A 23783-nucleotide genomic window follows, 5' to 3' on the forward strand; every position below is an offset into this window, starting at 1 on the left:
TCAGACTCTTCTACTCAAGAACCAACTTTGAGCTTTGGTATACTGAAGACAGAACCGAAACCTTCTGACAAAGAAAGACAGGCAACTCTGACTGGCTCCAGCAGATGGTGCTGATGGTCACACACGTCCCATCAGTCCCCAGCATCACATCCATTTCATTGTCTGGTTCATGTGTGTGCCTGTGCTTAGTTTTGAATTATCTTAAGAATATGAATAACCTCATCATTTCTGATAAGTGCAAAAGCAGTGAGAATGTTGAAATGCTGGTGTCAGGGAGGAAGAATTTCCTCTGCCCATTAGGTCCTTCCGGCCAGAGTAAGAATCAAATTGACATGAGACAGATTAACAGGAGAAAATCAAATTTAATTTCATATGTATGGGAAACCCACACAGACATGGAAATTCCAAAGACAGTCAAGCAAAATGAAGTATATATATATCATCCTGAACTAAGGAGAAAGAGGCTAAGGGTCTGGGACTTAAAGGGGAGGAATGCAATTCACAGGAAGATGAAAAGGAGTAAGTGTTTGGTGAACAAATGTTTGCTGGGCCACTCAAAAAGAATGGGACATAGAGGACTTTGATCAAACAGGCTTTGCTTGTTCTTCCCTCTCTGCCATACCTAGTTCATTGTATAATGTAGTTATCTATAGTGATAGTTCTCTTCCTGGAGCAGGTCCTTTATCTAAATTCTTTTAGGCAGTTGAGGTGGGGAGGTAAAGAGCTTTTCCTGAATATGCTGTGTTTTGATTGCTTTTAACTCAAAAATAATCTGCATGCCAAAGTGGTCCATCTTGGGGTAGTCTGCCCTTGGTGATAGATAAATGATGGAAAAAAAATTAAGATAAAAAAAAAGCAAGTGTTGAGAAAACAATGTATGTGTATATAAGATGAATCATTCAGTTGAACAAATAATTCTAAGGAACAAAGAATAACTCATACAGTATGCTTAAAGTATTATACCCATGACAGTAATTGGCAAGTGATAGGGGGAACAATGTTTGACAAAGTAGAATATATGTTAGAAGAGACATGTCAGCTACCTGTTAGCCCGATGCTAATTCGGGAAACAACTGAGAGTTTGTTCGAGAGCTTAAAGGCTGAGTGTGGTGGACATACCACTGACAAATCCTTGGTCCAAAGCTCTGCCAGCCGCATGGGTCCAGGTCCTGTGACAAACCAGTGGAGAGGCGGTTGTAGAGCTACTGTAGCTGGAACCTTATCTACGGTGCTTAAGGAGGCAAGAGAGGGTGGTTACCTGCCTCCTAATTTTCAACATAGAAGAAACTGATCCTTTTTGCAAAATGATGCCCCACAGATCTTATATCATTGAAGAAAGGGAGAGTGAGCCTGTTTTTAAAGCTCACATTCCTTATGGTGGACATTTATTCAGAGGCTGCAAGTCCAAGCCCTTCAAAATTACACTGGGTTTTTGAACAGACATACACAAAACCTGTTGGAACAGTTCTAACCTGTTCATAAATAAGAACTGGTGACTGTACTATTTTGGATGCAAAGCAGTTATGTATCCTTTTATAATATTAAAAAACAAGACAGAATATGGTAGGTAGTAGTTGTGAAACCTGTAGGATTCATTTTTTTTGCCAAGTAATAAGCATAAAGAAACTTTTGACCTACAACTCATTTCCTATCGTTACAATGTTGACATAGTGGAAAAAGTATAAACTCTGGAACAAGTCAGCTGTGTGATGCCAGCCAGATACACAACTCCTCTGCCATTCAGCCTCTTCCTCTGATAATTGGGCATTGTGTTGCCCATCCATCAGAGATGTTGTGAGAAATAAAAATAATACTTATTAAGTCACTAGCACAGTGCCTGGTCATAATGGACCTTCCATGACTAATAGCAGTCCCCATAATAGTCAAAATGCCCAACAGAGGGCTTGAAGGGTGCCACAAGCGATTGCCATGGCCAGTTTTATCAACTAAGATAGACGAAACTTTTGTAACAAATAGACCAAAACCGCAATGGTCAAAACACAACAGAAGTTCATTTTTCTGTCTTATAACATCCAGGATGGGTTCTGGTTCAGGAGGGCCCAGGTCCATACAGTCAGTTAGGGACCGGGCTTTTGATGGCTCTCCTGTCTTTAGCAGTAGCATAACTGTGATCACCATTTCAGCCCAAAGGAAAGGGAAGTGGTCTAGAGGCATGTGTTAAGGAGGTTTTAAGGGCTAGAAGAGAAGTGGCAAATACCAGTTATCACCTGCATTATAGTGGAGATAACATATTCCCACGGGCACACCTAGCTGCTAGGGCAGCTGGGAAATATAGTATAGCTACTGTGAAAAAGGGGGTAAAATTGAGGTAGCCACACTGGTTTATCACATGGCATAGTAATGACCCTAAAGTATCCTCTGTGCTCCACACTGAATCTTGGTACCAACATTTTTCTGAAAATTTACTGACAATTTCTGATTGATACCAAAATTCAGGAGTGAATCCTCAGGCACAAGGCACATAAATCCTGGGCTGCAGGTGGCTCTATTAAGCTGTATGGGGCATGTGGCTTTTCATGCTGGGACTTGGCCCAGACTCTGCGCTCGGGCCAGGGACAGGGTGACAGGGGCCAGGTAACTGACCTGGTCTAAAGAGGCCCTCAGTGTGATATGCCAGATCAGTCACAATGCCTGAGCAGTTGGCATGTGGCAGGCAAGAGTGACACCAGGGAATCCAGGCAATGGATCTGGGAACCCCACTGGCAGGAGTTGCCTCCTGGGAATCTGTCTGGAGCAGCAGAAACCCAGACAGTGGTCTGGGTAATAGTGGTGGGAGAAGAGGGGAGGGAGTGCAATCAGGCAGGGAAAGTGGGCAGGGCTCCCACAAAACGAACTGATATTCCAGTCATTCCTCTGGTCCTACCTAGATAGGGAGCAAGGCATATGCAGTTAAATGGCAGAGATTGAGTTTCTCTGGTCTGAGCTAAAACAGGGGATGAGGTAGAGCAGGGATGAAGAGAAGAAGAGAATTTAAATTAAGGAATAATGGTGATGTCTAGAAGTCATTCAGGGAACCTAGGGCCAGCTGGGAATAAAATACAGAAACCCACTTGTCATGAGCAAACCACCAGCTCCAGGATCTTGAGCAATAATTCATTTCTAAGCCCTACTGAGTGGGAAGGCGCTGAGGCTTTGCATACCTGCTGCCTCAGTCATTATTGGCTCAGGAACTCAGGTGGCGGTGGGAAACTTGGGTGCATCCACCAGCGGGGCAGGGGCACGTTAGGGGACATTGAAATGAGAGAAGCACGAACAGGTTATCTACTGAAATTGCATTGTAGCTTTAAATGGTATAAAAACATGTTTCCTTTAATTTTTAGTCACTCTCCAGTTCCTCAAGAAATATTCAACAAATGTTGGCAGATTCTATCAATCGTATGAAGACATATGGATTTCACCAGGTAAAGACTTACATTCTGTCTTCAGGGGGCTAAATGCATAGCCATTTCCACTAATGTTTCACAAATTGGTGTATTAGTCTCATGCAGAAATGAAAGCAGCAGAATGTGAAATCTGTCTTTAAAAGCTTGTGAACATAGCTATTCATACCTGTTTATCTGGAGTTGGAAAAGTCTTGAGTATCATGGAAAGAACAGATGCCAAGACATATCTGCTAAACTCCTCATGGAAGATCTAACACAGAGACAACATCGTGGGCTGCAGCGAACACTGAGGGAAGACTGATTTCAGAGAGCAGTAAATGAAGCATTTATCTTGGCAGAAATCGTGAATGCAGATTAAGTTCCTTTTGTGTTCCTTGTTTCTGTGACCTTGACCCTGTTCGATGAGCAGCCTCTTGTGCCATCCATGCCCACTGTGCTAGGAGCACCTTCGGGCACTCAGATCTCTCACACATCCATCCAGGTGTGATTCCCCGACAGGCAGAGCCTGCTTCCTCCATCATGCTAGATTGTATCACATCGTACATTCCTCACAATAAATGGAGCATAGATGGGCAGCTGGAAACCATAGTAGGATTTGACCTGCAGAAAGTTTGAAAAAGTAGTGCAAGATACGGAGCTGTAAGGAGAAGGTTCTGAGTGACCACAGGCCTGAGATGGGGCCGTGGCAGAGGCCCGTGTTCCAGTGGACAGTGCAATCTGCAGGGACATGCGTGAACTGGGACAGCTCGCATGGAGACTTGGAGAAACCATGATGAATTTCTGCAGTGTAGTCCCAGTGTGCATCCTGCTGATATAACATGTACCTTTCTAAAACAGCAACAATAGAGCATCTAAAGGAGAATTTCAGTAACACTGCCCGGATTACATTGTTTCGTTTTAAATGATAGAAAAACAAAGGATCTGTGTATTTATTCAGCCAACATCTGTTGAGTTTCTCCTAGGTGCTAGGCCCTTTCACAGGCATTGGAAGCATCATGAACAAAACAGATAGAATCCTTGCCCTCAGGAAGCTTATATTCTGGACGAGGGAGACAGACAACAAGCACATCTATGAGGTCAGATGGTCATAAGTTCTGTGGAGAGAAATAATGCAGGATAAGGGAGCTGAGGAATGCTGGGAAGGTGGGGATTGGCTTTTTATAGACGTGGTCAGAGAAGGCTACCCTGAGAAGGCACTACCGGAGCAGAGACCTGAAGTAATGAGGGAGGGAGCCATGTGGATGGCGGGGAAATTATGCCCCAGGCAGAGGCAGTACCGAGTATGAAGGCACGAAGGCAAGAGCTCGCTTGACATGGTCAAGGAACGGGAGAGAGGTCAGTGAATGAGAAGGGAGATTAGGGCTGAGAAATCGTGTATACTTTTATAAGGAATCTGGTATCTTGGTGTTATGTCAAGCCATGATGAAAGATGAGATCATCTAGAGAGTGAGTCTAGATGGAAAAGAGAGAGCCTGAGCATTCTTGTCTCCAAAATAAGGGGGATAGACTCAATGGTTCTCAAGCATTTTTAGATGTGAGACAGTCAGATTTTCACAGTCTTCACACCCTCGCATGAGAACACCCAGAGCCATGGGCGAATGCATTCCTTCTCTAACTTAAGAAATTATATGGGAACTCAACAGAATGAACAAGCAGATAGATCACTTAGCCAGCTTCTCTGTAGAACAAAAATAATAAAACAGAGCTTTCTGACTTTGGAGGCAATGGAGAGGGTCTAATGAGGAAACCGGTGGGAAGTATTTCCATTAGCAGGCTGGGATGAGAGTCTTTCTGTGGGAGATGTTTTGACATCAAACTGCCCATCCCCATGTCTAAACCTCAGCCTGTGGGTGTTTGGACCAGTGTCCAGCCTCAGCCCTGCTGCCCCTTCACCCCTCAGCCTCTACCTGACTTTCACACGCTTGGGCTCACCATCCCCATCCTGGACCTATATGCTTCTTGCAAACACTTCTAAACACGAAATAATGGTGTGGTTTCCTAAGTAGAGGAAGTAAAGACCAACCTGTAAAGATTTTGCTAAAAGTAAATTTTCTGGAGGAATTCTTAGAGAAAGGCAGGACAAGTCCTTAAGGTTTCTAGCTGCTCTGAATAAATAGAGTGATCAGGGCTCATCTCATCCATTACTCTGTGAAACTCATTAATGTGTCTCCTTTCCCTCTGTGCCCCATACATAATAACACTGCTGGTTAAAAAGGAGTATGATTTACTAGCTATAGCACTCCCCAACATTTGATTGTCATCAACCACGTACCACCTGCATTATTAGTGACTGAATATTTCTCCTGAAGTAGATTCACTTTGTAAACGTCTTGCTTTTCGTAAGCAGCAATATCCATGCTATCATGGTTTAATGTTATGGCTCTTTTCTAATCATTTTAAATCATTTTAAAATATGCATGTGGAAGATGAACAAAGCTCAACTTTTAAGTTTTTTTCTGTTTAAGCTTAGAAATTGCTAGCAGTCCTTTTTATGTATTTCAGGTTTATAAATGGCTTCAGTAAGGTGATAGCAAATTTTAACAGTCATTTAAAACACCAAAAGCTTGTTTTTTGGTTTTTATAATATTAGGAAACCAAGGGGCCTTAGCTCTAGGCAGGAAAGAAAGTAAGAAAAAAAATGAAAATTATAAATACACAAAAGTTTAGTTACACCTGAAATGAAAGACAGTGTATGAATGATCACCTCCTACATTAACTGTGATTTATGTCTTCCCACAATGATTGAAAACAAGTTTCACAACATCAATGTTTATATTTCAGTTGGGTGAAATAATTTAACAGAAAGAATGTCTTTATCTTTCTTTTTTTTTTAAGATTTTATTTATTTATTTGACAGAGAGAACGAGAGAGCACAAGGGGGGGGGAACAACAGAGGGAGAAGGAGAGGGAGAAGCAGGCTTCCCACTGAGCAGGGAGCCCACTGAGCAGGGAGCCTGATGCGGGGCTCGATCCCAGAACCCTGGGATCACGACCTGAGCCAAAGGCAGATGCTTAACCATCTGAGCCACCCAGGCACCCCTGTCTTTATCTTTCTGTAGGAAAACACAAAAGAAAAAAAAAGACCTGTCAATTCTGAGATGCAGAGTGAAGCATGGTCAGTCTTTTCTGACCCTCTCAACTTGCTTCATTATTTAGGTGACCGAGGCTTTTATTTAGTTCACCAAGTGCTAAATTCAGCTTTCTAATAAGCACTCAGAAGGCAATACCCAAAAAAGTACTTTTTAGACCTAAGTGATTTGGTGTGTTAATTTTTCTTTAGTTAAAAACTAATTCCCTTCAAGTGTACTTAATGCCACAGAGCTGTTCACTTCAAAATGGCTAACATGGTTTTTATGTTATGTGTATTCTTCCACAATTTTTAAAAAGGTTAAAATGATAATTTTTATGTTATGTATATTTTACAATTTTAAAAACAAATTTCCTTTTTAAGGAAGACTCGTGTTTCTTATATTTCTTGAAGAGGATGCTTTGTAAAAAAAGTTTTTTTTAAACAAAAAATATTCCTTTTTGGGTCACCTAAAATCATGTGTACGTTCCACATTTTTAAATAATTTTTTTTAAGATTTTATTTATTTGAGAGAGAGAGAGAGAGAGAGAGAGAGAGAGCAGGAGTGGGGGGAGGGGCAAAGGGAGAGGGATAAGGGAGCAGGGAGCCCAGTGTGGGGCTCGATGCCAGGGCCCTGAGACCATGACCTGAGCCGAAGGCAGACCCTTGACGGACTGAGCCGCCAGGCGGCCCTAGCACCACATTTTAGACACACTGGTTTGAGGGCACATGGAGACACGGCTGAGACTGCTCTAGAAACGTACCGTTATCGTCATGGAGCCTGTCAGGTGCTGCAATGTTTATGCTGCTGCCATGAAGCGGTGTTTACACACTGCTTGAGGGAATTCACTTTAAAACAGCTAAGTGCTGTGTTTGAGGAAAATGAATATTTATTGAGTCTTACTATGTGTTACAGACTATGCGAGACACTTTTTAAATATTATTTAACCCTCACGATAACCCTATGAAATATTTTCAATTTTCTAATTCTATTTAGGCGAAGACAGCCTAAGAGAGGTTTGGTAATGGGCCATGTGGTCACACAGCTAGGTCCTGATAAAGTCAGCTTCAGGTATCACCAACCCCAAATTGCCTAGCCAGGGGGCCAGAGGGAGTTACATAGAAACCAGCCCCTCAGTGTCCCTGACTCCCCACCTCCTCCTCTCCCCTCTTCTTCTTCCTTCTCTCAGAAAACTGCCAGAGGTACTCACTAGTGTTTGTTTCTGTTTTTGTTTTTGTTTTTGTTTTTGTTTTTAAACAGAAGAAAGAATCCGTGAAGAAAACGCAAGATGAAGAACTAAAACAAATAGATCAGGAGAAAACCAAGCAGATTTATAAAAGCTGGAAAGAAGATTCAGAGTGGCAGGCATCTCGTGAGTACCCAGAGGCCTCCATAACACCTTAGACCCTCCAGGCCAATTCCTTCTCTTAACAAATGATCCATCTAAGAAGCACTTGAAATGGTTGTTGAGAGAATTATTGCTAAATTGTTACACAAAGGCTTACGAGTCACTTCTTGAATAGTAGAAAGGTTCTCCATTCATCTTTGTACCATCACAGTTGTGATATAGCTATTTGATGGAATGGTATATAGCTCTGAAAAAACATGTTTTGGAAGAGGGTTTAATGACCTTGGGATATGTTTGTATCTTTTTTTCACTTGAAGAAGAAAAAAATATTATAAAATAGTATGAAAAATATCCCTCTTTTAGGATAGTAAAAGAACTGGAAGGTTATTAACATGTTAACAACTTTTTTTGGAGGGATGGGATTTGAGATTTATTTGAATTCTTGTTATTCTGTACTTTTCTAAATTTTCAACAGTGAACTCACCTTAACTTTGTAATAGAAGAACCCAGGAATAACAGGTTGGATATATCAGCATCCCTCCCATACCTATGACCTAACCCTGACTCCTTTTTGAGTTAGCACTGCCAGAGATAAAACCCCTCAGGAAGAGGTCAGTGCAGGCTAAAGCAGAGCAGAGCATGCTCAGGGATGCTAGGGAAAAATGCAGCTTTGAGACACAAGGGTTTCCAGCTGACTCAGAGGTTTACCAGCCAGGTCATCCCTTGAGGCCACTTGAGAGAGAGAACAGGAGAATGGGAGTGACAATGTTTGCAGGATGTGGAGAATCCTGTCTTCAGTTCCATTACAATGAACACCATTAACATGACAGTTTTGTGAAATGAATATATTTGCAAGATCCAATCACTTCCATGCAGTGAAATTCTAGTGTAATGGAATATTTTTGGCATCTCTTTGAAGTCCAACATAACAGGGCTTGACCAAGAGCACCTGAAGTGCAAACACACTCAATGAAGATTAGTCTTAGCATCCTGCATTAGAGCCCTTTACTACTGTGTTGCTAAAACAGAAACAAAACAAAACAATAAACCCTCTATTTTACAAAGCAACATTAAAAGGTGGCTTTGGGGTGCTTTTTATGTGTACCAGCACATTCTCTGATTGTGGTGAGAATCATTTTATTTTTTTGGTCTGGTAGGCCAATTCACATTTGGTTCAGCTCTTTGGGGGCTCTGAGTGTGACCTGTGGCGAGCCTCTCCGATCTCTCACCCTGTGCACAGCCACGAGCCACTGCGCCGAGCAGTTCCTGACAGCCTGATCTTTGCTAGTGATGTGCTGAGCTGAGGGATGTGATATCACCTCTTCCTATTCAAAGGCTCCCAGCCAGTTGGAATTCACACTCAGGCTGCGTCTCATCACTTAGTCTTACCCAAATGCAGGGAATTCTCAAACATGTGGTTCTCCATTTCTGTCTCCTCCCTTCCTCCTCCTCCTCCTTCTCCCCCTTAGGAAGTCCTAAAACCCCTTAGAAAGACAGGAATTCTGCAGGGAATGCTGGGCAATTGTGAATGTGCAGGCCCGAATTATGTGAGTCCTAGGTGTTGATAGTGATTGTTCGTTATTATCAGCCGATGACAGAATCTCCTGAGAGACTGCTCTCTTCACCAGCTGATTCTTCTCACCATCTCTGTGGGCTGACCAGGGCCTTTCTCAAACCCCCTTGTTTTTCTAGTGCGAAAATCCAAAGCAGCTGATGAGAAGAGACGCTCTTTGGCTAAACAAGCGCGGGAAGACTACAAGAGGTTATCCCTAGCGGTTGAAAAAGGAAGAAGCAGTGAGGGACCACAAAGCGCCCCAGGTGTTCCACAGAAACCAAAAAGACCCCCCCTTCCACCCAAGCCTCATTTCCTAAACCTGGCGGGATACCCTCGAAAGCCTCTTAGGTAAGAAGCCACACAGATGGCTTTAAGCATAGCAGTTGAAACTGGCTGATTAAAGACAAATTGCATTATGGGCCATGGGGAGTGGAAGACCAGCTGGCTGCCTGTGTAATTAAATTCAGCCTCACCTCTAAGCCTGTCTTCCCAGACACCTCGTCTGGATTCATCCTCTTCTTATCTATAAAATATCCATAGTTTCTTATAATTAAGATGCCCAATAACTTAGAGAGGATGCACATCGAGTTCAGTCCCTTCCTGTGCCACCAGCGCACCCCCACCTAGTGGCAGTAGGCGAGCCAGTGAGGGGAGAAGCAGAAACAATGGGGGTTTCATCAGGGCTCACTATCGCTCTTAGTAGGAAACAATATCAAAGTAGGAACCTAAAGGCTTTCTGACTTTCATGGCATCATAGAGTTATATTTTCATTGCTCAGGATTAAAGATTTGATGGTAATCCTCATTCTGGGTTACAGAGCCAAGTTCATATGTTGAGAATTTGGAACTGTTCCTTCTTTGAATGAATACTTTTTTGGTCATGGTGGTGCCTTTGCCTCCTAGGCTATAGGAAATTAGGTAGAACAGTTTGTTTTGTAGAATCCCTGAAGAAAAATACAATGATATCATAGCAGAAACCCCCTTTCCCTTATGTTAGTTAACTGATTATAAAATTATTTTCTCCTGGATGTTATGATTTCTTCATATTCTAATATATAGAAAGACCTTATTTAAAATATACCAAAAGAATCAAATAGTGATTGAATGAAACAACTATCTAAAGCCTTGCCTTCTGAAATGAAAACCAAGTTTGAAAATTGTTACAAGTATGGAGAAATTTCTCTGTTACAAGTATGGAGAAATAAAAAGCAAACAAATCTCTCTTTGCTTGGAGTCAGTAGTGATCTTCAAGGCTTTTCCTAATGGGGATTATGACCTCAGAGGAAACAGGAAGGTGGACCTTTTCCTTTACTATAATTATTTCTACTTACTCAACTGAAAGGTTCCATTTTGGGATGTGGAGACCAGAACTAAAAGATCATGTTCTACAAAGTGACAGTTTGGGGAATGGTTTTTTTCTTAGGGACAAAAACCTAAGAAAAGTAATCAGAAACAGGTATCCTCGCAGTTTTGTGACCAGGTCACAACGGTGTGAGCTCCTGCCCAGGGTCCTCTTCAGTGCCCGAGCTGGTGTGTGCATTGGCCCCAGATCCCCAGCAGGGCTGTTTGTGTACCTGCCCCTGTTCTCCAGGCTCTTCCAAGGGTGTGACTATGACTTGTAATATGCCCTGGCCCACACTATTTTTAGTGCACAGTGTATGTGATTGACAGCAGTGAAGGTGGCCTTTAATAAGGGCAATTCTTGTTTCGAGCTGTGCTAATTGAGCTCAGTTTTTCCAACTTAATACACTTGCATGAAATGCTTCTTGTGAGGCATCCAGACTGGATGGTTTTTGGGCTGGGACAACAGTATGTGACCAAGGTCAGCTAGGAGCCAGCCCAAGAAAAGACAGAGATTGGCTGTCCTTAGAGTTTTTCTTTAAACTCCAAAGATTTCCCAAAGAAAAAGAACCTAATTTGAAAGCTAATAAGAGCACTCATGTAATCTCATGTGTGTGCAGGATCTGATTCCCAAAGAAGTCAAATATTATAGGCTATCTTCTCCAAAATGCTATGTATGTATGTATATGAATATGTACACACGTATGTGTACATCTGACATATGTCACATGTAACTCGCGGGGCCATGTGTTACCATAAAATGCAGAAAGAGCCATAAGTTAATTTACATGACAGGCATCCCAGTCGTTCATCCAAACTCGTCATTGTTTTTACCCTGAATTCTGCTCAAAATTAGTGGGCTGTTCTATGAGACTTGGAAATATGTTTATTACATTGCAGTGTTACTTTTTGTAATGGAAATTGACTTACATCCCAGAACTTTAGTTCTGCAACTGAATTTATTTCAAAATGATTCCACCGCTTGTATCTTTTTCTTACCAATTTTCAAACACTCTTCTTTCTTTGACTTTATTTTTCTGAGACTGTCTTTAGCAGAACCAAACCTCTTCAAAGTGTGGGAGAGAAGAAAGCAAGTCAGGGAGGTTGGAAACAGAAGGAAGGGAAAGTTTAATACTGAAAATGTTAGGAAAGAAATTTATTTTATTGCATTTCTTTTGTTTGCAAGAACATGCTCCCAAGGAAACTAGTGCTGGGGGTGTATTTCACTTTTTAATGCTTATTTTCTCAAATTTTAATTGGAAGTTAATGGAGCTTTTATTCATATAAAAATGAATTAAAATCTATTATTATTAATAGATTAACACAGCAGTAGCTCATACCCATGACTAACCCTATAGGACTGGAAAGACAAGTGACAGATTTATGTTTCTTCCTATTTTGTTGACTAGCACTTGAGGAGTTAGTTGTATAATGGCAGTAATTAGGGGTCCGACTTCCCATGAGCTCAACCCATGTAATTAGATCTTCAAATATATATAATCCTGTCTCCCTTTATACATGATTTTTATATACAGGATATATATGATTTTTGATGGCATTGTTTTCAAATTAGTTAAATCTAAGTTGACCTGTTTTCTAAATCACAGAAACCAGGGAGTGACCAGGACGGCCTCCAGCTCTGCCCAGGAGGACATCATTCGGTGGTTTAAAGAGGAGCAGCTCCCCCTGCGAGCGGGCTACCAGAGGACCTCAGACAGCATAGCTCCCTGGTTCCACGGTGAGTACACAGGCGCCTCGACGGAACCTCACCTGACGACAGGTGAAGCTGTGTTCGTCTGTTAATCCACCAGGAGGGCAGAAAGCATAAAGGCTTCCTTTTATTTGTGCTGCCCAGGAAGAGTCTTTGAAATTATTTTCACAAAGCAGTTTTTCAAAGGTTTCTCAGTGAGTTGCAAGCTCATGACGGATTTAGAAAACAGTGAGCAGTTGTGGTCTCAGCATGTACTGTGGGGTAATTTATCACCACAAATAAAACACCACTGGCTGGGTGGGGAAAGCGGTGCCTCCTGTTCACCCACACTAGGGCACTTGATTGTGATCTCCTGCAAATGGCAATGCCTGCCATCCACCGTTCACAGCTGGGAGAGTCAGATACGCCCTTGGGTGTGGTGGGCAGGGCACTGGTTTAGCCGTCAAAGGGTCAGCTCTCCATTAGCAGTTGAGTGACTGAGCAAATCGTCTTTCTCTGTAACAAGTTGTATGAGCCTCATTTTCCTCACCTATTAAGTGAAGGAGTTGAATTTTATGATCTTTAACCTGAAAATTCTGTTACTTTGATCTGTGGTTCCATTAAGCAGTTGAAGCTGTCAGGTGAGTTTGTTAGAACCTGAGCAGATATTACCTAATAAACCATTTCTTTTTTTTTTTTTTTTTTAAAGATTTTATTTATTTATTTGAGACAGAGAGAATGAGAGAGAGAGAGCACATGAGAGGGGAGAGGGTCAGAGGGAGAAGCAGGCTCCTTGCTGAGCGGGGAGCCCGATGTGGGACTCGATCCAGGGACTCCAGGATCATGACCTGAGCCGAAGGCAGTCGCTTAACCAACTGAGCCACCCAGGCGCCCCCCTAATAAACCATTTCTTAATTTGACCCTAGAAACTTGATTAATTCAAGCCCTCTGTCTAGCCAGCACACATTTCACTGCCCTCTCAGTTTCTTGGACTTCAGGAAAAGAAGTGGTTTCTTGCCTCAATTGGCTTCCTTAGGGTCTGTGGTTGAATTGGATTAATTGGCTCTATGTATAACAAAAGTACTTTGAAACAAAAATAAGGTTCTTTCACAGAGCACACGTGTCCTAAAGGGTATCTTGTTTTGAATCATGTTGAAGGCTTCTCTATTTTTTCTTATTTTTTAAGAGATTTTAATTATTTATATGAGAGAGCGAGCGAGCATGGTGGGGGCAGAGGAAGAAGCAGACTCCCTGCTGAGCAGGGAGCCCAAATCAAGGCTTGATGCGGGGCTCCATCCCAGGACCCTGGGATCATGACTGGAGCCGAAGGCAGATGCTTAACCAACTGAGCCACCCAGGCGCCCAGAAGGCTTCTCTCTTTTAATTAGTATCATGTGACACACAAATATTTCCACAAAAGTAGGGTCCCAAACAACTAACATGGCAAACTTCTAAAAAGAAAAAAAGCATTTGTAGTAGGCCCTCTGCTAAAGGGCTGCTTTCACAGTCAGATCATTACAGAACTGTCTAGCTTTCCTTGAAAATACGTGTTCTTTGGTGATTCAGGCTTTAGTAACTGTCCATTCCCTGAGGAGCTCCTCTATCCTCTTAGGACTAGGTCACAAGCCTACTTCCTTTCCATTCTGTTCAGAAGACGTTGGAAGAAAGAGTGACATCAGTGTCAAAAGGTGAGTGTTTCATGTTGCCTTTTTTTTTTCCTTTTTAAGATAAGCACTGACAAAATCAGTACTTTATAGTTTCTGTGTCATTGGGCAGAAGATCTTGTCATCCCTGATTACAAGGGTGGTAGTTCATTTTAATAACAGGAAATAAGAAATTGAAAGTGTTGGTTAATGTTTAAAAATCCTGGTACTTTAACAGGCAATTTCATTTGAAACAGTTGCTAAAAGCTAGGAAGATAAAGTTGGACTAAAAATCCAGTTGGAACCTTGGTTAAAAAAATAAGTTCTTGAGTTTTACATATAATAATTTATTAGTTGCTATTGTTATTCATTTATTTTCACTTATATAAATATTTATCATAGTCATAAGCAAAATAAATGATACAGTATAATGAAATAATACACAGCCATGTACTCAATGTAAGTCATTTTCTTCTCTTGTAAGAAGACAGAGTTTCACATGTTTCTATGATAAAGAGAAGAAGGAACATATCTTATATTTTTGAAATATAATTGTTTATTTTTTTTTAAGATTTTATTTATTTATTTGACAGAGAGAGACACAGCGAGAGAGGGAACACAAGCAGGGGGAGTGGGAGAGGGAGAAGCAGGCTTCCCGCTGAGCAGGGAGCCCGATGCGGGGCTCGATCCCAGGATCATGACCTGAGCCGAAGGCAGACGCTTAATGACTGAGCCACTCAGGCGCCCCTATAATTGTTTATTGATCACGAGCCCTGTTTGAAATAATGGGATGGTAGCTCTTCTGTACTGGTTTGCCATCTTCCTTCTCTTATACACTCCATAAGTTGCCTTTCTTATATTACTGTTTTGGTCAGCTAATTTTTCCCCACAGAAGTTCACACTTTCACCCTTTTCATTAGCTTTAGACAGGATGGAAGTGGGTAGGAGAGGACAAGGGAAATGAAGACCACTGGATCTCTGGCTTGTGGAGCTGGGTGGAAGGTGGCATGCTATCAGTTGGGAGAAAGAATACAGGAGGATCCAGAGATTACGGGGATTAAAAAAGAAGGGCGACAATGAATTTATTTTGGTTATGATGAGTTTGAAATGTCTTTGGGGCAGTCATGTGAAAATATCCATTTGATAATTGGATTAACAGATCAGTGCTAGAGATAATGGATTAGAGTCAGCAGCACACAATGAAAAGCATGGGAGAGGATGACATTTTCCAGGAGTGCCCTGAGAAGATGCTTAAGAGAAGACCAAGGACAAGACCCCAGGAAGCACTAACACTCAGTGCGATGGCAAAGAAGAGCAGAGACCCCACATCTTTGTCTCAGGTTTCCTTTCCCACTTGGGGTCATGATGAGGCAAATATCTGGCCATGGGTGCCAGTTCAATGGGCAGTAAAGTAGGGTATTGCCTCTGATCTCCTAGATGTAAGAGCTTGGAAAATCCCAAGCGCAAGAGAGATCCAGAAATGCAGTACTGAACTCTACTTTGTGAGCATCTTTTGATGATCTCAAGCACATCTAGAAAAACAGTCTCCCCACTTCTGCTCCTCTCTCAGCAAGCTTTTCTCACAGAGGCCATGGGGTCTCAACTTTCACTGGACTTTTTGGTCCAGCTTGATCCGATTATTGCTCCAGATCCATCTCAAACCACGTTCCTCACAGAACCCTGCCTTGATCACTGCCTTCCCCCACACGTTGCCCTTCTGTCCCTGACACACCACACTCGCCCCTTTCCTAGGGCCTTTGCAGTTCTTCCTGAAGATCCTTCCATGGCCAACGTCTTAAGGAGCTGGCTCACATGACTGGAGGCTTGATGAGCCCCAGATCTGCTGGGCAGACTAGCAGGCTGGAGACTCAGGGAAGACTGGCAGCTCAAGTCCAAAGGCTGAACACTGGCAGAATCCCTTCTTGCTCAGGGAAGGTTAGTCTTTGTTCTTTTAAGGCCTTCAGCTGATTGGATGAGGCCTACCCACATTATGGAGGATTTTTCTCCCTTCCCTCATTTAAAAAATAATTTTTTTTGATTAGGAAATGTTTTGAACAAACAGTACAAAGGAAACTATAAGTAACACCAATGATGTAACAAATGTTGTATCTACTTTTGAGGACACAATGAATGTTAAAGCCATATTTACCTCATACCTGTTTTTCTTATTAAGAAATAAAGCCTGAAAGAATTAAGGCCCTCTCTTTTACTCCCTTATTGACATCTAATTACTTCTCTCCCAGGGGTGAACCACTCTTTTGAAGTTGTCCTTTTCATCCATATTTTTATACTCTCACTATGTATGTGTATGTGTGTGCATTTTTATAAAATATATAAAGATATATATAAAACATGCAATATTGTGTTTCACATTTACATGATATCATGTTATAGACATTTTTCTGCAACTTGAGTTTTCTCCCAACATTACATTGTCTAGATTTTTCTTTGTTTCTAAATGTAGACTGGCTCATTTGTTTTACCTATGGTGCAGTATATTATAATATACATATTATATTCTGTTGGAGCTGTAATTTTTTGAGGGTCTAATATGTGCCAAGCGTTACATTGGGCACTTTAAAGGAAGTAACTTTTATTCCCACTTTATAGAGGTAAGAACCTAGAAACTAAGATGTTCTTTTCAGGTTTCTACCATTAGTGGCAATATTCAGAGCCAGATCTACTTAACTTCAAAGTCACAGCATATGTGAGCACTAATACAAGTGGGAACACCCATGTCATGCTTTTTATATAAGTTGGAAATTTAAATCAGTGAACAGTAATAACCACAGAGATTTGTTTCTCCAATACATGAGTGAGTTCACTAAATCTCACAGTGGTGAAGTGAAAGTGTCAAGGAACCTTCATTCAGCATAAGTTTTGCCCCATCCCCACCTATGAGAATAAGAAAAAAGCACATTTTTGTCCAGACACTATTTTGCTCACTCCCAGGTAGAATTTCAAGAAGCAGATATGTAGCAGTCAAATCTTTAATACAATGCCCCAAGGCCACAAGGGTTTGGAGTAATAGAAATGGAATCTATTTATTTTGCGGTAGTGGTTACCTAACTGTATACATTTGTCAAAAATGATCATTTGCACACTTAAAATTGGTGAATTTTATTGTATATAAATTATATCTCAAGCTGATTTTTTAAAAATGTGAAGTCCAAGAAGCACAGAGTTTTCTTAGCTCTTAGCATGGAAAGATAGTGCAGTTGACCATTGAACAAGGTGGGGGTTGGGGTGCCAACCCATTGCACAGTTCAAAATCCACAAATAAATTTGGACTTCCCAGAAACTTAACTACGAACTGCCTGCTGTTGGCCAGAAGACTTACTGATAACATAAACAGTTAGTTAACACATATTTTGTATATGTATTATGTACTGTAATCTTATAATAAAGTAGAGAGAAGAAAAATTAAGAAAATCTAAGAAAGAGAAAATGCATTTACAGTACTACATTTATTGAAAAAATCCACATATAAGTGGACCCATGCAGTTCAAACCTGTGTTGTTTGAGGGTCAACTATATAGTGTAGGCTTGGCACAAGACTCCAAGACCAGATCACCTAGGTTTGAGTTATGTTCTTCTCCTCTTTAAAAGGGGGTTAATAATATCTACACTGTAGAGTAGTTTTTGTTGTTTTTTTTTTAAGTATATCATCTAATATGTGTAACATACATAGAACAGTGCCTGGCACATAGTGTTTCTGTTATTATGGCTACCCAGAACTGAACAGCTTAAGAGTAAATTCACCATTCCTGTTCTCTCTGTCTTTCTCTTCATTATAATCCTAATCTTGCCACAAAATATTGCCGTGGCAGCATCATATACGAGGAATAAGCGGCACTTCAATAAAATAGATCTTAATTACTGCTAAAGTGTCCTCCTATGCTATTTTGACAAGTATTTCTTTAGGGCCTGTCCTTAAAAATTCCAGAACCCAGGAGGTCACCCCAGAAGGCAACAGGAATTTGGAAGGACAAAAGGACAACTGCCAAAACAGGGAATAAAGTTGTTTGGAAAAGTTGAGCAGAACATTGCCAGTTGAGGTTGAGCGTGGGGTTGGGAGGGAAGGTTCAGCAAGATGGGAATGAGTCCTAGCCTTGCTAAAATAATATCTTCTATTTTCTAGATTTAAAATCTTCTGAATACTGTAAGTCTGTTTGGTTTTGTTTCCTTAGGAAGGATTGTTTTCTTATCTCTTTCCCTCCTGTCATCCTATCTGTCTGGACCCTGAAATACAGTCCTTGTTTTTTGTTTTGTTTTAAGATTTTATTTATATTTTTACAGAGAGAGAGAGGGAACACAAGCAGGGGGAGTGGGAGAGGGAGAAGCAGGCTTCCTGCTGAGCAGGGAGCCCGATGCGGGGCTTGATCCCAGGGCCCTGGGACCATGACCTGAGCCGAAGGCAGACGCTTAATGACTGAGCCACCCAGGCGCCCCTACAGTCCTTGTTCTTATTCATTTTCTTCTTGCATCTGGTCACCACATTATAGCCATCTTTAAGATGCACATTATGGTCTAGAATGTTGGTAAAGTTGGAGAATTAGTGTTGGAGAGCCCTCCTGGCTAAATTTAGCATCCTGCAAAGTCATTTTACTTATTCTGGTTCCTGATTATGAGTATCCAAAGTGTGTAGATATATAATTAACTATACTCACTAACATGCTTTTTTATACTTCTTCAAGCAGAGGGCCAACAGATAAATAAACCTGAAGTTTGAAAGTCTGTTCAGAAACGCACAGACTCATTTATTCCTTCTCTCCGTTAGCATATCCCATCTCCCGCTAATATGCGACAGTGCTCAGGAGCTTAGAATTCAGCAGGGACTGGGGGTAGGAAGCTGGGGGAAAGCTAGCAATAAGTATATAAACAAATTTCTGATTTAGGAATTTTCTAATTGCTTCTGTTGTTAGAGAATTCGCATATTTGCTTTACGCATCAATAGCGGATCATTATGCCTCTGAAATGTAATGCACACTTCCTTATTCAAATATGGATATAATTAGCCTGCTGGTGAAATGTTTCCATCCTGATCTGTTTCTTGTGGATGTCATTTGTTGTCATGGTTTATAATTGAACCTGCTTCTCAATGCTTTAGTCCCAATATTTTATATTTTAAGCTACTTAAAAAGCAAATCCCTTTCACATCTGTGGGATTTCAGTTCAGTTCACACTGCAGCTATTTTGATTGCTTCCATTTTTGACACATGCCTCCAAAGTTTCCTTCTGCGTGGAGAGCAAGTCCAATCCATTTCTGTGGAGGCAGCTGCTCTCCGGGACTTCAGTTCCCTCGAGCCCAGCATCCCGGTGCAGCCCTGTGTCCCATGTCCCACTCCTCGGGCATGTGCCCGCCCACAGCCCCCGCGGCACAGTCCCTGAGGCTGAGTGCGCACAATGGGAGGGATCACACAGACAGAGCCTCACAGGGCCCGCCCAAGATTTCCTTCAGGCTAAAACCTTAATGAACCTGGGAACTGGCACTCATAAGTGATCGTCTGTCTGTCCTTCAACTATTTTGATGAGGAGTAGTGAGTTCTTCATTGTGGGGCCATCAGATTTCTGCCCCCCTACCACACAGAGACTTTCAAGCTTCTGTCTTTCCGAAGCACATCCTGCCTCGTTCACATACATGATTCATACACTTCGTGGAGGGGGGTAGGCTGTGGCCAGCAGCAAGAATCTGCCATGTCCGTGGGCGGCAGGGAAGGACACCTGCAAGTGCATCCCCAGCAGTCACTGGCCCACCCTGGAGAGGGGCCGGCACAGCTTTAGCTCGGAGCCCTGGGACTTCACCTGCAGTTTAGCGTGAAGCCTTCACCTACATTAACCATCAGAGCCCTTGGAATTATTCTCCGTAGTTCTATCTGACTGCCTAGTATTGGATCATATTCCCAAAGTAACTGAAGAGGAAACATAAAGAGGGTAAAGCTATGTACATTCATTCAGTCTTGAAAAGGGCTAGCTTTTCTGCAGCACATACCCTGCATTATTGTGGGGTTTTTTGGGAAGACCCTGACTTTTCTCATACTACCCAGCATTGCAAACTGGCTGCAAAAATGTTAGTATGTATTTCCATTAATGTTGGGAATAGTCCATTAACCCCAAAGGCCTTGCTTACTTGAGTTTTTTAAATGATGCCCTTGAGTCTTCCCCCTAATGCTGCCAGTCACTGCGTGTCATGGCCTGCGTGTGCCCGGGAGCCCCACGCTTGCCATTACCGATGCCCAGGGCTCCAGTCTTGTACTTTACACTGTGTTCCTGGAGACACCCAGAAGGACCTCGCAGGCAAGGGAAGGGGGGACTGGGTGGGTGAGGGGCAAAAGAGAGTCACCTGCTTTGGGGGTCTGACTTCAGATCTTTTATGGAAAGGGGGATTCTGGTATTTAGAGAAGTACTTTTAATCTGTGCTTTTGTTGCCAGAGTTTTCTTTGTCATCACATGGTCTGATTATAAAATTTGGACACTCCTTCTTTATGCTGGGAAAGGGGGCAGTAGAGTGTGGCTGTCAAGAGCACATCTCTGGGGCCAAATCCCAGCCCCCACCAACCAGCTGTGCAGCCTTAGGCAAGTCACATGACTTCTGAACTTCTGTCGCTCATCTGTATACCGCAGACGATATTACCTGCCTCACAGAATCGTTCGAAAGATTCATGAGTTAATATATGTGAAGTACTTAGAGCTGAGTGTGACACACAGGAAGCCCTAATTAATAAGTGTTAGCCATTACGGTAGTGAAGAAAGAGCACATGATGTAATTTTAATTCTTGAATTATTAAGGAAACATTATGAATAATATTTTGAGAGCTCTATTTTTCCTCATCCCAAGGGGCCTGAGACCTGAGGGCTTGACACCACAGTGTATCTCCCTCTAGATAGAGGATCTAGCGAGGGTCTCAGAGCCCCTCTGAAAATACTTCCTTTAAATACTGACAGGGTTAAAGAAAGCATAAAGTAGAAGGGAGCTAAAGTGGGAAAATATAGAGCCCTTGTCCAAGTTTAAGACCTCCGTACACTTTGCATTTGGCAGGGTTGCTACTTGGAAAGAAGTTCTTCTAAAACTCAGTTTTTTCTTTTATTCACCCCTTATCTAGGCACTTTGTAGTGTGGGACTTTGAGGTCACCTTAACAGCGGAGATGAGTTCCTTCATGAAAGTTATCTTAGTGCTGTTTCCTCCCTGCAGGGTATTCTGGGCAGCCCAAGAAGCAGAGAATATAGGACAGATGACAAAAGAAGGAATGAGAGCTTCTTGGCAGAGCTCTGGAAGGGCAGCCCCCAGGCAGCTCTCAGCAGACCCGAGGTGTGGTCACGGGGAATGCTGAAGCCTGCTGTACTCTGGGGCTTTTCAGTCCCCGGCAACAGGAATCCTGAGCTTAGGGGAGGTGGCAGAGGTCACTGATGCATCAATTCTACATCCAGATGACTGTACTTAAGTCATCACTGACAAATGCATCTTCTTTATGTTGCCTGGGTCAGGGGTGCCTGGGTGGCTCAGTCAGTTGAGCGTCCAACTCTTGATTTTGGCTCAGGTCATGATATCGGGGTCCTGGGATCAAGCCCTGCATCAGGCTCCATGCTGAACTGGGACTCTGCTTCGGGATTCTCCCCCCGACCCACCCCCCCTCACCTCCCTGCTCTGTGTTGCCCAGGTTGGAAATGAACACCTCTTTGTGAAATAAATATTCATGGTTTATTTTCAGCCAATTTCAGGAAAATTTCATGAGCCCAATGGGGGTTAAAAAACAAAATATTTGAGTGAGAGACAAGAGACCTGAAACCATCACTAACTAATCCTATAACCTTGGGCATATACCTATTCTTCAGTTTTCCCATCTGTATGGTGATGGTAATAATACCAGTTCTGTTTATGTTGAGTTGTTTGGGAATTAAATGAAATAGCAAATGGAGGCACGCTGAGCAATGCAAAATGCTAGCACAGGGGTAGTATTCTGGTTGACCTGGTGAGAGCCTGGACTCTGGGGTCAGACTGCCTAGGTTCAAGACCAGTGCTTTTCCTGGCCTGCCTAAGTGACCTGAAGCACATTATGAACTCTCTCTGATGCAGGTTTTGCTCATCTGAGATTTGAGAGTAGGAATGGTACCTGCTTGTCAGGCTGCTCTGAGGATTAAATGAAGTAAGGCACTGTTTGAGGAGTGCCAGGCAAACATTAAGAACTCCATATGCTACTATTATTTGGTTACCTTTCATTTGGTTTTTAAACACATATTTTCCAGATTCTGGACATAGGCCATACAGATGTACACATATAAACAAAGTTAGTGGTGCATCCCTTGTCCCTATACATAACAATGCTCGGACTAGAGGCAATGGCTGCACAGAAGTGTCCCAGAGAAGAAAGTTTCTGGACTGATTATAAGACAGAATTACTCGTCAGACCTTTTCTGGGCATCTTGTAAGTGGCAGGTGCCGAGAGTGTGAAAATAAGTAAGATGTGGTGTGCTCTCTACGAGATCACAAGGACGTGGGGCAGGGAGAGACAGTAGAATGTGCTGTGAGTACTCCGATGGAGCTGTGGATGGTACATGCCAGGATGGAGGGGGAGCTAGGGGAGACGTCTCAGGGGGAGGTGGGAACAGGTGCTCAGCAGGTGCAGAGGAACCTTGACTTACTGCTCAGAAAGCTTCATGCTATTGAGTTGCATCTTGGAGAATGAATAGGCATTTTCCAGAAGGAAGCTGTGGAGGGCATCCCACTGACCTGCCCTCCTTCTGTAGGGTTGTTGCTGCCACTTGGATTTCCAGTGAGGGCCATGCTAGGGTTTCTGAGTTATTTCAAGTGTCTTAGGGTCTTTTGTGCAACAAAATAGTCCTTCTGGGCCTGTCATGGAGCTCTCCTTTCACTCCAGTGGAGTTTAAAGCTGTGTTGTTGGCCAATATGGTAGCCACTCCACATATGTGGCTCTTTACACCAAAATTAATTAAAATTAAATAAAACTAAAGGTTGAGTCCCTCAGTAACACTAGCTACATTTCAGGTCCTCAATAGCCACATGTGGCTAATGGCCTCCACATGGCCAGCCCAGGCATTTCCATTGCCACAGAAAATTCTGTTGGATAGCACTGTCCTGGAGCGTGCCCTGGCCTCGTGCAGAGAAAGGAGTGGGACATTTCTCTCTGCTCCCTCTCAACTCCTGCTGTTGTGAACCTCCAGACTGGGTGGTCAGGCTCTCAGGGGTTGTAGCCAGCTCTGCCCCAGGCTCTTCAAGAGCCAGAAGCAGTCCAGTAAGACCTCGTGCAGTGACATCTGCTTCCTTCTGGACTGTAGTAGTTCTGGCACTCCTGCCCGGATTCAGCTTAAAATAGAGCGGGGCTGGGGGAGGATCTGGCTCATTTCAAAAATGGATGAAGTAAAAGAAAGCTTTTTATTTACCCCTCATCACTAGCACAGAAATCCTGTTGTGAACTCACATAGGCTTAGAGTATGTGTGAAGAGAGCTGGTCAGAGGGAGGTTGCCTGGAGGCGTCACTGCCCTTAGGGAGCTGGATGAAGGCCACTGCTTCAGAATTCTTAGAGTCATGCACCAGGGTAAGGAGATTGCCCAAGCTCACAGCGATTAATACCAGATACTGGATTTGGCCTTTGCAGTCAAGGACTCTCTTTGCAGGCAGACAGAGCTCACTGCTTGGCAGCAATCATAGCCAGGCCTCTCTTCCTTTGATGGAATCGTGACAAATTGTACATGGACAAGTATCATCAGATGAGCC

General features: G+C 42.6%; 1 protein-coding gene across 1 annotated transcript in view; it reads left to right on the top strand.

Moving 5' to 3' along the window:
• SH2D4A (SH2 domain containing 4A) overlaps window positions 1-23783 on the top strand; it is a 60560-nt gene that overhangs the window by 32403 nt on the left and 4374 nt on the right. Inside the window, exons 5-8 of the mRNA XM_032413797.1 lie at window positions 3342-3422; window positions 7733-7844; window positions 9513-9723; window positions 12323-12453. Coding sequence (XP_032269688.1) covers window positions 3342-3422; window positions 7733-7844; window positions 9513-9723; window positions 12323-12453 — 535 coding nt within the window. The remainder of the gene's footprint in view (window positions 1-3341; window positions 3423-7732; window positions 7845-9512; window positions 9724-12322; window positions 12454-23783) is intronic.

Source organism: Phoca vitulina, unplaced genomic scaffold (assembly GCF_004348235.1).
Source record: "Phoca vitulina isolate PV1807 unplaced genomic scaffold, GSC_HSeal_1.0 scaffold15, whole genome shotgun sequence".
Taxonomy (NCBI): domain Eukaryota; kingdom Metazoa; phylum Chordata; class Mammalia; order Carnivora; family Phocidae; genus Phoca; species Phoca vitulina.